The 14,083-nt window shown below is 34.8% G+C and overlaps 1 protein-coding gene across 3 annotated transcripts in view; it reads right to left on the reverse strand.

Annotated features, from left to right (window-relative positions):
• The window catches only part of PPP3R1 (protein phosphatase 3 regulatory subunit B, alpha), a 98,380-nt gene that overhangs the window by 6,415 nt on the left and 77,882 nt on the right, over positions 1–14,083 (reverse strand). For 2 of the 3 annotated variants that reach the window (XM_074207526.1, XM_074207507.1), the window contains exons 3-5: positions 5,116–5,292; positions 4,017–4,076; positions 2,589–2,773 (exon numbers count right to left, since the gene is read on the reverse strand). In XM_074207526.1, coding sequence (XP_074063627.1) covers positions 2,589–2,773; positions 4,017–4,076; positions 5,116–5,292 — 422 coding nt within the window. Of the gene's footprint in view, positions 1–14; positions 356–2,588; positions 2,774–4,016; positions 4,077–5,115; positions 5,293–14,083 lie in introns of those variants that run through there. The other variant, XM_074207516.1, reaches the window with a different exon arrangement.

A 14,083-nucleotide genomic window follows, 5' to 3' on the forward strand; every position in this document is an offset into this window, starting at 1 on the left:
AATGAAGCTTAACACAAGCTGAGAAATCTCTTTATTAATGCAATAGCCTTGCCAAAGTTACAATATAAACAATGAATTGCTGCCTTAAATCTATTAGTTTTAGAAGCTGGAATTTTTCACAAAGTTGTCTCAAGTTACAATTTCTCAGAGGTTCTCTCTCTCTCTCTTCCCCCCAAATCAACAGATGATTAATTTTTAATCCAGATAAAAACGACATTGAATTATATTTGAAAAGCTAACTTCACAGTCCTTTTCTTTGTGCTCTGGGAACTTAATATCAGATGGTAAAACTCAAGTTTTTAAAAGTTGTTCTGAAAATCCAATACAGCTTCCCTGATTATTCTAGAAGAAGAGCCTATTAAGAAATGAAATAACAAATGAGTGAAAATTATGTGACAGAATATCTAATACTATTATTTAATAAAACTTCTGTCATTTAATGACAGCAAACATTTAACAAAATAGCTAAAAGAGTGAAAGTTACTGAGTATTATTTTCTTATGGGCTAAAATATGCATAAATTTTATTTGATAGAATAGCTAATGTTATTTAATAAAACAGCTACTACTGTTTAAAAAATTAATACTAATATTTAATTGTATAGCTATAACTATTATCTAAGATAACTACTCCTTATTTTAATAGCCATTATAATGAACACTGAAAAAAATCATCTATGTCCCAAATATAGGCACAGTCTCTGACTTTGCACACCTTTCCTTTACATGCCATCAGTCACCTACACCCCAAAATAAAAGCCGTCCCATTATAGCAGAGGCTCCCGAGACTTCCCTTGTTTCCTAAACTGCTGCTGCCTGTGGGAGAAAACAGGAAAATAAACTGCTAAAGCTGCTCTAGAGACTTCTTCCTCCCTCTTCTAGCTGGTATCTGGCCCTGGCCAGCTAACAACATATTCCTTCTCTAGAGGTAAACTGGATCATATGTGCTCCTTGTCTTCAGAATCTTCCTTCAATCCTTGGTACCCAAAGATTTGACTGACACCTGTACAGTAGGGTTTTTTTTTTTTGCAGTGGTGGTGAGAAAAGGAGAAATGGAACAGGGCTAGAAGGATAAAGTGCAATGTTCAAGAATTGCCTTCAGCCTGACTCCTGAGTCTTGTCTTTTACTATTTTCCCCTTTCCCATGCCCTCTACTATGCAGTTAGTGATTGGCCTTGCTCTTTTTCAGTCACGGCAAGTCCTTTCATGCCTCCAATCTTAGACTGTTCCTTCTGCACACTTTATAAATCCTTAGAAAATACAATCTGAATCTTTACTTATAGATTAGATTCCTGGTATATATTATACATAACATTACTTTAAACGAGGATTAGAATTACATTTGTTGAACAAATGACTACCTTCTAAACGTCTTAATAACAGCATCTAGAGGCATTCATTTTCTCTAACCTCTCTATCATTATTCATCAATTCTAACAGCTGAAAATCACATATATTTTTTTAATGGGACCTGTAACTTCATTGCTGTAGGAAATTTTGAGGAGGCCTATAACTACACCAATGCAGATGAGAACTTGCTATACAGTTTGGAGTCTTAGAGAGTGCTCTGGGGGTAACAGAGCATTCCAACAACTTGTCGAGAGTTATGGATACAGAATGTGGTCAGAGAAGTCACCTTAGATCAGGTCTCCATGGCGCTGAGGCTAGCTAGCTATCTACTAAGTGACTCTGAAAAACAGTCTGCAAATGTTATCATGGTTGATACTCAAAGCAACCTTGAAGAAAGTAGTAAAGGTATTTTTTTTTCCTATTTCAGAAATGAAGAAAGTGAAACTCAAATCAAGTGACTTGATCATAGTCACTTAGCTAGATAAAAGTGGAACCTGGGCATTTCCTAACTCAAGTTGTTTTTCTTTCTACTACACTTGGCTGCCTCTGAGCTAAGTCTAATAATTGAAAAATACTATTCCTCACAATCACAGATTGCATAATTAAACCCAGCCAATTGTTAAAACAAAAACATTCTTGTGGTAAAGCTCAGGTTTGATGATAACAAGCAACATCACACATAAAAGAAATATGCAGAGAGGTGGCTAGGTGGCACAGTGGACAGAGCACCAGGCCTGGAGTCAGGAGTACCCTAGCTCAAATCCGGCCTCAGACACTTAATAATTACCTAGCTGTGTGGCCTTGGGCAAGCCACTTAACCCCATTGCCTTGCAAAAAACTTAAAAAAATATGCAGAGTAAATTGTTAACATAGAAACTGTATTTTAAATTGAATTTAAAATTCAGTCTATTTAACTTATGGTTAAAAGCTTTATTTACTCAATAAGAACTCAGTTACTGGTGTCATTAGTTTATACCACATTACTAATATTTTGTCAAGTTACAATCAATGAAAACTGATTACCCACTTAGTAAAGCAATTCATTTAAAAATAGTTTAGTTATTTATATGACAACTGAAAACTGTGACACAAAAACATGCTATCTCTGTAGAATGGCAAGGGAAAAATCAAATGATATAATGCAAATCAGATGCAAGGTGTTTTATGAAATAGTTTTGCCCAAACTATTGGCTTATATAAATTATAACTAAATGAAAAATCTAAAATACATATACATACAGCACAGAATTCTTCAAAGGATATTCTTCCATCTCCATCCTTATCTGCATTAATTATGGTTTTGTCTACAATTTGTTGTAATTGTGTATCTTTCAGATTGTTTCCCACCATCATCTTCAGCACCTGGAAGAGTTCTCCATTGGAAATATAGCCATCTTTATCCATGTCATAGATTCGGAAAGCAACTTTTAAAAAAATAAGAAATAGTCAATGGCCAATATGACACATACACAAAAAAAATCATTAGTATTATATAAACAATTCTAATAGATTTAACTATAAAGGTGTTTTTTTTTTGTTTTTACTAAGGCAATGTGGTAAGTGACTTGCCCAAGGTCACACAACTAGGTAATTATTAAGAGTCTGAGGCCAAATTTGAACTCAGGTCTCCTGACTCCAAGGCCATGCTCTATCCACCAGACTAATCATAATGTTTTATTTATCCTTGTTCATGAAAAACAATGAATCAGCAAAAAAAGGAACTTTTTTCAGAATATGAAAATAATATATTTCTCTTTCATAAAAGCTGAAGCTGAAGACTTTAGTAAAAGGGTTTATATAAAATAGTAAAACGTAGTTGGATCAACAATTTATAATATTCTGTAATATGATAAACACCACTCCAAATAGTTATAATATTATTATTATTATTATTTTTTAGGTTTTTTGCAAGGCAAATGGGGTTAAGTGGTTTGCCCAGCCACACAGCTAGGTAATTATTAAGTGTCTGAGACCGGATTTGAACCCGGGTACTCCAGACTCCAGTGCCGGTGCTTTATCCACTGCGCCACCTAGCTGCCCCTAGTTATAATATTAAATATTGTTTTAAGAACACTTTAAAATATCCAGATAAAATTTTAGGAAAATGAATTGTTGTCTGTTCTTTCTCTCTGTCTAGCTAAAAACTGAATTAAGTGGATAGAGGTAGAGTGGAGAAGGGGAAGATAATCCACTTGATAGAGGCATTAGAACTCAATTCAAATCTCAGTCCTAATTTTGGTTATCACTTTATGCCTTTCAGTCCCCATTTCCTTAGCGGTAAAATGAGGAATACAATCTTGGGTCCTAGTCCCTTCCAGTGCTAAATTCTATGATTAAAAAAATGCTAGGTACAGATTTATCTCAAAAATCCTTGACTAGGATTTTGACCATTATCATCTACAATAAGACTCCTAGACAAAGAAATTTTCTTTGTTTAAAAGTTTATTAAGGGGCAGCTGGATGGCATAGTGGATAGAGCACCAGCCTTGGAGTCAGGAGGACCTGCATTCAAATCTGGGCTCAGATACTTGATAATTACCTATATGTGTGTGACCCTGGGCAAAGTCACTTAATCCCATTGCCTTGCAAAAACAAAAAAGTTATTAAATATCTGATACTATGTATTTAAAAGCGTTTACTACAATGTGAAAAAATTCAGATACTTACACCTTAATTTCTGTTCTTTATCTCCTTTGACACTGAACTGAGAAACTCCTTCAATGAATTCTAAAATGTAAAGTACAAAAAATAGAATTTATAAATCAGAGGGATATACTGTTTTCTCATTGAAAAATAAAGATTTTACATATTCATTAAAAAAAGAATTTCCACCCATTTTCAAAATCTGAAAATATCATCATAAAAAACTATGCTGTAACATTCACAAAAAGAGTTATATTCAAAAAGTTGTGGCTTGACTGGTTGAATGAGGTCATTTTCTGACATTCTGAACATGACTATAAGCACAGGAATATATCACCTTCCCTAAAAAGAACTACCCCCAATAGATAACAATTCAGTTCAGTTCCTACCATGTGGTAGAGAGATTTCTTCTAGATAATGGGGTCCATAGATGCTCCTGTTGTATGACATTGTATTGAATGCATCAAATCCCAAATTAATACAGTATACTCTCAATTAAAAAGCTAGGTTTTTTAACAACCAATAAAAAGGGGGGGTCAATTTTAATCACATTTTTCAATATTAAACAATATGAAAATGTTTAAGTTTTCATAAAAATATGGGACCAAATTTATAATATCTCTTAGAAAAACAACTGCAGAGTTGTAGCAGACCAGTTATAAAAACCATATTAGTTAAGGTAAAATAATCCTGACTGAGATAATTCTTATACTTATCCTTACTAACTGCAGTCCATTTAAAATTTATATATTTCCATGAGCTACAAGACTGGTTTTTAAAGTTAATCAAAGTTGAAACTTATTTTCTAACATAGGAAAACAACTTGATCAAAATGCTTACTAAGGTAATTTGAAGAGAGTCAAATAATAGGTTTATTATTTTATTCTAATTAATTTTGTACCAGTAAATAAAGCTCTTAACTCTTAAGATTTAATGATATATTCCATTTAAATATATTGTCATAAAAGAATATATTCAGGTCCTGATGTGTATAAATTATCAGTGCAATTTGAATTAATAAAAACAAAGACATTCAAAATTTTAAGAACTTTGTGAACACAAGAACTGTAATGAAGGGGGAACACATATTTCTGAAGATTGTATATTAAAATTAATTTCTTACCTTTGAAGTCTACTTCTCCATTCCCATCTGTGTCAAATATATCTATTACTCGCTGAACTAATGGGTTCTGCTGCAACTCAGGCAAAGACATGAACTCTTCCACACTCAAAGAACCAGAGTTGTCCAAATCAAGCTTCTTAAATCTCTTTCCTAGCCTTTTAATTTCATCAGCATCAACTAAAAAAAGAAATGGTGAAAATCAGTTTTACTATACTAAGTTTATCATAGAGCAAATCATTTTTTCCTAGCAGTATAGTAATTTAATTTCCAATTACGATATGACAAGCATATACTTTTAATTCTGCTTTCCTATAATACCACTGATAAAGTCTAAACAAGTTGTAAAGTCAAATTTTATAGTTAATACCTTTTTGTTTTTTGCCAATACCTGCCATAATACAAAACTTGTAATCTGTGAACAATATGTGGGAATCCCCAGAGCTTCACAGAAGGATTTCATAATGCTTATCTTGGTAGTCATGTGACTTTTTACTAAGACAACTAAATCCCTTATGAGGTTTTAAAGCACTTGCTCTTATTCTTAATCCAAACAATTTATATACAAGAAAACTATTCAATTTCAATCCTTTTAAACTTTAAAATAATAAAAAGCATAGCATATCACCAGCATGGTGTGGGGGAAAGAGCATGAAATATTAAGCACGATCAGCACTGGATTCCAGTACAAACTCACTGAATCAACTTCTGTATCACATTTAAAGCCCTTCACAATCTAGTTTAATTCTTCCAATCTGACTTTACCCTATTTCACTTTTTCTACTGTTCCAGTTAAACTTACCTGCCTGCTGACCCCTGCAACCATATTCCCATTTCCTACCTCCAAGCTTTTGTAGAGGCCGAACCCAAATGCTCTCCTTCACCTCTTGGAATAGCTTCCTTCATGGAGTTCAAATACCATTTCTTACACCAGGTTTTTATCAGTCCCTGTCCCGCCCCGCCCCCCCCGCCCCGGGGCCTTATGTAGTCAGTTTTTTTCTACTCAGTTTTAAAGTTTATTTTCCTCCTACCTCCATAATTCCTTTTCATTTACCTAGCTATAAATATTACAATTTTTTAAAAGGTTTTTGCAAGGCAATGGGGTTAAGTGGCTTGCCCAAGGCCACAACACATAGCTAGGTAATTATTAAGTGTCTGAGGCCGGATTTGAACCCAGGTACTCCTGACTCCAGGGCTGGTGCTTTATCCACTACACCACCTAGCCACCCTAAATATTACAATCTTAACAAGAATCTCTTCTATAACAAAGCCCTATACTTAAGTCATCTTTTTCTCCTTACATGAAAGGCCTCCAAGTGAGGGGCAACCCCTAAGTAGCCCACTGCACTTCTGCAGAGTTCTAACCTTTAGGAACTTCCCTCTTATTCCCAAATCCAACCTGTTATCTTCTCTTCTCTGACTTGCCACCTCTTTGGTACAGATCTCCTGCCTAGATCACTGCAACAGGCTACCCTACTGATTGTCTTGTCCTGTCTCAAGTCTTCCTGTGAACCAGGTTACTCTCCACTCTCTTGTACGATTCATCTTCTTCAAGTGCAGATTTTAACCATTTTATCCTTTTCTCCATTCAGTAAACTCCCTTATAAACTTCAGGATCAATTATAACTCTCCTGGCCTTTAACATCCCTCATTACTAGTCCCCGACTCCCTTTGCAATCTTCTGACCTTTAAATCCTGTCCTGAACCCTGCCATCCCATCCCTTGAGACACTAGCCTTCTGTTCCTCTCTGAATCATTTGATTTCCTAACGACAAGTATTTTCACTGGCCACACTTCCAAAACTGGGATCCTTTCCTTCCCCATCTCTATCTCCTGACTTCCTTCAAATAGTCACTATAATTCCACTTTCTAAAATAACTTTTCCCCAATCACCCTTAATGGGAATGCCTCCCTCTGAGATGATCACTGGTTCCATGGTTGCTTGCACTGGGAACTCCTGGAGAGTAAAGTCTGACTTTATATCCTCAGTGCTCAGCACAAGCCTGGTACATAGGAGGTTCTTAGTAAATGCTTTTTTGACTGATTAAATCATAGATTTAAATCTGGAAGGCATTTAGGGATCATCTAGTCCAACCTCTTTATTTTACAAATGAGTAAATAGGCTCATGCTCAAAGTCACATTGGTACTAAGTGGTAAACAGTATGAATAACTCCAAATCCAGAAAGAGAAAAAAACTTATCCAAGTGTCAGTAACAAAAAAATTACTAGAATGTGGTAGTCACAACCTTTTACAAAAAATTATGAAAACTGGTTGTCTTCCATACCCCATTTTCTCTTCTGAGCTAAGTTTTAAGCAGTCTAAAGTAGTAAGACAATAGAAAGTGATTGAAACATAGTAGAATAAGCAAGGCAGTATAATGATGCCAGACCAAAAAATTATTTACTATGGGAAATATGTACTATATGTTTTCACAGAAAGATATTCATAAGTTTTAATTTTGGCACTTGAATATTCACATATTTTCTAACACTGTAATCACTTGGTCCTCAAATTATTCATACCGTAATACTACCTGCTATATTAGGATAGTAATTCCTAAAAATTACAGAGATTTTCTTTTTTCTAAGGCAGGGGGCACTTTTCATGTCAGAGGTCTTCTACGACATTTGCAAAATTAAGACAAGGAAGAGAAGTACAGAAAAGGAACAAAAATACAATCATTCATCTGTTAATAAATATTTGTCCCAGTTTTTCCTGCACCAGTTTACAGGGCATATTTACTATCTCCCAGGCTTAGAAAGCTCTCCCTCATTTCTTATCGCTTGATTTCTCTCTTGATTCCTTCAATGCTCAGCTAAAATTCTATTGTCTAAAGGAAAATTTTCCCAATCCTTAATTTTAGGGCCTTTCCTTTGACATTATTTCCAATTTATCCTGTATCTGTTTTGTTTCAATGTTGTCTCCCCCCCCATTAAATGGTGAGCTCCTTGGGAACAGAGACTGTCTTTACCTTTTCTGTGTTCTCCATGCTTAGCAGAGCATACAGAAGGTACTTAATAAATTTTCGTGATTCCTCTCCACTGTGTTGAACAATTCTTTTAATAGAATGGTTTAACTGATGGTTAATGTCCTTGTGAGGCTGCTGACAATGTACTATTTTGATAAGTATCATTGCTTTACTCCTGTCAGATTGCTAGATCTTGTTGCCAGAATTTTTTATGTACATATATAGTAATGAAATTGAGTTAGTGTTGGCATGCTGACTAAGATGGTAACCAGGAGAGAGTGAAATTCTTATGACTCCTGACTTTACAGGTATTTCTTGTCCTTATAGATAGTAAGTCTTCTATTATAGGTTGAGCTGCCAAAGAATGACAAAGGTTGGAACATGCCCCCAAATTTTGTAGTATTGTACTAATATCATCCATAATTGTATATTTGTGGGGCGGCTAGGTGGCACAGTGGATAGAGCACTGGCCTTGGAGTCAGGAGTACCCGAGTTCAAATTCAGCCTCAGACACTTAATAATTACCTAGCTGTGTGGCCTTGGGCAAGTCACTTAACCCCATTGCCTTACAAAAACTAAAAAAAACAAAAAACCTAAAACAATTGTCGATTCGTAATATCTTGACTAATAGTGGAAAAAAAACCACTGCAATAAAAATCCAGGAAAAACCTCAAACAGGGGGTTAACTTTTTTATTGTGTTATAAATCCATTTGCAGCTTGATAAAGCCTTTATGCCCACTTCTCAAAAGAATTGTTTTTTGCTTTTGAAAATAAAAAGGAAGAATAGTGAAACTAAAGATGTAATTCCATCCAATTTCATGGATTCCCAGGATATCTATCTATATACTTCCTTGTCCCTACACTCCAAGGTAAAAGATCCCCATCTTTACAAAAGACTTAAGGGGAGGCTAAGCTTGTGTTTAATGGATAGTTGTTACAATTTGGTTACAATCAGTCTCTTGTAAACCATAGTATCCAAAAGAAAGCCTATTCTGTTTGAAATATTTAACTTATTTGAGAGTCCAACAATAATTCCCTTTGTCGTTTCTATTAATGAAGTTTTGTGATACAAAGATAATTACATAGAAGTGCTCTCGTAGAGGACCACGATTTCAGGGAAGTAATGCTATAACATGCCATCTGAACTGGATTTATATGAGAGGTTGCTGTGCAAAGCTACTAGTCTCACTTTCTTTGGGCAACCTCTGGGTCCAGTGACTATAAAGGGATCAGGGCAACTAGGTGGCACAGTAGATAAAGCACCAGCACCGGAATTAGGAAAATCTGAGTTCAAATCTGGTCTCAGACCCTTGACACTAGTTGTATGACCTTGGACAACTCACTTGACCCTGACTGCTTCACATCCTAGGTCATCTCCTGTTGTCTTGATTCATATCTGACCACTGAACCCAGATGGCTCTGGAGGTAATAATGAGACTGGCAATAGCACATTTCACTCTCACTCAAATCCAATTCATTTACTTGTCAAGGCATCAACTTTCTGGTGTCAAGGTCTTCTAGGATGAAGGATAAACATCATCAGCATGGAGTAGGATAATTGGAGATGACCTTGGATGTAGTGGGAGACCTCAGCCTTTTAGAAGTTAAGATCTTTCACAGAGGCAAAGTCCATTCAGTGATTAAGGCTAGGAAAGACAGAGATGAGACAAAGAGGCCCAGAATGGACATTTTAGCTTAGTCTAAACCACCCCACACCCCCAAAACAACTACAAACCACAAACTAGCAGGGCAAGACCCTCAGGGCTTCTCAATGATTAAGGCAGGTAAGAAAGAAATGAAGCAAAGAATAGCCTCTTTCTGTGTCAAAAAAAATCAGTTCAGAGAGAAGGACCTGGGGTTTCTGGCCAAAACAGGAACAAATCTTATTTACATTCTCTCTGAACCAAACAAGACCCAAATAATGAGCAAGTAGGGAGCAAGTCACAAGTGACTGTGATTCTACCAAATCCAACTAGTCCATCTGCTGAAACAGGTTTTCCATATCAAAATGAGAATATTGGGTCTGACCAGTTATGAAGTCAACAAATATCGAGACAGCACTGTATTTCTTTGATTTTCAATTATCTTATTTAAAAGTATAAAGGGAAATAACCTATACAGGCATTTTGTATCCACCTCCCATATCTCAGGTTGTTACAGTACTCCTTTAATGAAATATGGCAACATTCCTTCAACCCCAACTTATATAGACAGTGAGTGAACAAATGTTATTAGGTTAGCTACACCTGAAAATTATAGACCTAAGGGGAAAAAACTGTCTAGTTTAGCAGACAACGAAGCCAGCCTGTGAGTCGAAGACCAAGAGTCTATGCCTGGTTCTGTCTAGAGAGCACCTATCTAGAGCATGTTTCAAAATGCAAAGTGACCCAGAAAGACTGATTGTTTCACTCACCCAACAAGTATTTGAATAAGTATGTGCTAGAGTGTTGAAACTATAAAATATGAATGAGTTCTATATCTCAAGAAAAATTTAAATGTTTGAATATCAATTTGTCAAATTAGGTATAGTTAGCTGTTCAGTCTTGCCTGAACCTCCATGACTCTCTTTTTGGGTTTTCTTGGCAAAGATACTGGAATGGTTTACTATTTCCTTCTCTAGCTCATTTTTACAGAGGCAGAAACTGAGGCAAACAGAGTTAAATGACTTGCTCAAGATCACATAGCTACTAAGAAGTGTCTGAGACCAGAATTGAACTCATAAAGCTGAATCTTCCTTAGTCCAGTTTGGGCATTTTCTATCCACTGCTTCACCTAGCTGTACGGTTCTCTCAGCTCTGGAATATATTCTTAGAACATCTGTATTTAAGCACAGGTTAAAGGGTTTTCCCTCTAAAGTTTCCAAAAAAACTTGAGGATAATGGTGGGTCTGTTTTCTCCCTACATTGCTAAGTACAACTCCTATGAAAATTAACTAAAAATAATTTTTATTAAATTTCATTTTTCACTTATGCTTACTAATTATGTTGCTTCCCCTCTGCTTCATGGAGGTTGGAGATGAGATGAAGAGAGGAACAACTATTTATTGTTTTTGTTGAGTTGTTTTTAAAGCTGTATCTGACTCTTTGTGATCCCATTTTAGGTTGTTTTGGCAAAGACACTGGAGAGGTTTGCTATTTCCTTCTCCAGTTTATTCTACAGATGAGGAAATTGAGGCAAACAGGATGAAGTCACTTGACCAGAGTCATACCATTAGGAAGTGTCTGAGGCCAGATTTGAACTCAGGAAGGTTGAATTTAAACACAGGAAGAAGAGTTCTCTTGCCTCCAGAACTGGCCCTTGACAAGGAGTTTGCTATATGACCCATTCAGTGATCTTATTCTATCTTTACCACCACCCTACAAGTTAGGTGTTAACATTATTACCATTTTGGCAGTTGAAAAAAATGAGACAGGAAGAGGATAAGTGACCTGCCCAAGGTTACTTAGCTGGTGTCTGAAGCCATATTTGAATTTAGGTCTTCCTGACTCTAGGCTCAGCACTTTATTCACTGTCGCATCTAAGCAGCTATTCATTTAAGAAATTGTAAAAGATTAAAAAAAAGAAAAGAAAAAGTTCAAAAAAAGCTAATCAACTCATTGAAAAAGGGATATTATAAAGTATTTCCCTTTTAAAATCTGCCCACCTCTGCAGAGATGGAACAATCTCAAATCATATTTGGTAGCATTTGGTTACAATGATTTTGTCCTTGATCCTTCCATTGTAGTCACTGTGAATATTCTTTTCCTAGGTTTGCCCAGTTCATCTGGTACCAGTTCATAATACATCTTTCTATATGTCTGTATTGATCATATTCATTATTTTCTACAGCATGTCTCTCTTTAAATAAGTTTTTTTAAATCAATGTCTTTTAATTTTTTACATCACAATACTATTTTCACTAGTATCTATTCCCTCCCCTCTCTTAGGGAACCATTCCATATAACAAATATTTCTAAATAAAAAAAAAAGGAACACATTAAAGACCAAAATCATGTGCAAACACCTGTGGACCTCCCGATCTTCTCCTGCATCATTTGAATCTTTATTTTTATAATTTGGATATCTTCACTTATGAGTCTTTTGGTGTATGCTTCAACTTTCCATTTTCGAGTGTTGTAGTCATTGTGTATAGTTTTCTTGATTCTATTTCATTTTCTTTTAGGTTATCTAGCGTTATATGCTTATCTGTATTCATTACATACATTAATTCTTACACCATAGTAAAAATATTCCATTATATTATTGTACCATAATTTGGTTATTCTTCAGTTAGGGAATTCCTAGTACTTCCCACTACTTTGCTATTTCAGAAAGTGCTATTATAAATATTCTGGAGTATATGGGGACTTTCTTCCCATTGATGGCTTCCTTGGGTCAGGAATGGCATCTTTGATTCAAAGGGTATGGATATTTTAGTCATAATTTCCTAGTTACTATTAGTTACATAATTTCAAATTGCTTTACAAAATAATGATACCATTTCACAAAATTCCAAGAAGAAATGAATTAATGTGCTTATCATTCCCCTACAACAATAAGTATATTGCTAATTATTGTTATCTTTGACACTTTGTAGGGTATAAGGTGACTCTTCATTTCTCTTATCATCAATCAGTTTGGGCATTCTATAATGTGGCTGTGAATACCCTGCAACTCTTCTTTAGAGAACTATTTCATCATATCCTTTAACCATTTATGTATTGGTGAATAGCTATTAGTCATATATGTATATATACATATATACACATATATAAATATGAATTTATTTGCTTTCTTGTTTTCCCAGAATATTTATCAAATAGAGTCCTTTCCTAGGTAATTTATATTTTTCATTATACCCTGGGTTATTAAATTCCATTGTCTTTCTGGGTCTTCCTTGTCTAATCTGTTCCACTTATCTACCTGTCTACTTTTTAATCAGTAACAAAATGTTTTTGAAAACTACTGCTTTATAATAGCAGTATTTCCACTTGATCCCTATCTTTTTTCCATGATTTACTTGGAAATTCTAGATTTTTTAACTTTCCTTTTTAAAAAAATCTTATTTTTCTAAGTGAATTTTTGTCATTATCTTATAAAATCCCACAAAGTATCCCTTTGGTAATTTGATTGGTACTGAATTAAATATTTAATTTTGATAGTATTATCACTTAAAAATTATTGGCAATGCCCACGACAAGAGCATTGAATATTCATTCAGCTTTTTACATGGTTATTTCTCTAAGGAACATCTTGTCATTGAAATTCAAGTCTTTTGTATGGGGGGGATAGATCAATCCCAAAATACTTTATGTCCTTTGAAGTTAATTGGAGTAAGGTTTTGTTTTCCATTACTTGTTATTAATATAGAAATAAAGTTGACTTCTGATAGGTTATTTTGGAGCCTGCAATTTTGCTAAAGTTTTTACTTGTCCAGGTATAACTTTGCTTGTTCCCTAGGACTTTCAATATACTATTAGATCAACAGCAAATAGGGATAGTTTTATCTCTTCATTACCCATCTTTAGGCCTTTCATTTCTTTTTCTTGTCTTATGGCTGTGGCAAATAATTCTGACAATTTCTAATAATAATATCAGGAGAGTGGGTGTTTTTACTTTATTTTTGTGTGTTGACTGGAAAAGATTCCAAAGTACCCCCATTGTATATAATACAGTTGGAGGAATAATTCTATGCAGCGGGGCTGGGCTAAGCCAATATAATAAAAAATGAAAACAATGGCAATTAATTCAATACAAAAAATACAATACAATAGCATGATATGATCATGTTAAAATCTGATAACAAAATTTATTTGGAATTCCAGTCATATTATTTAAATCACTGACATGTTAGACAGAATTATATTTAAATTTCTTTAAGTTAATGTGGGAAATTACTGAATTTTTGGACTCCAGATATGAGAGATCTGTCAGAACAGTACATTACAAAGGCAGAGGTCTCTGGGCTATTATTTAGGCTGAAAGGCACAAGCCCATGTACAGGAATGTGGGGGTAAGACA

This window comes from Macrotis lagotis, chromosome 1 (assembly GCF_037893015.1).
Source record: "Macrotis lagotis isolate mMagLag1 chromosome 1, bilby.v1.9.chrom.fasta, whole genome shotgun sequence".
NCBI lineage: Eukaryota > Metazoa > Chordata > Mammalia > Peramelemorphia > Peramelidae > Macrotis > Macrotis lagotis.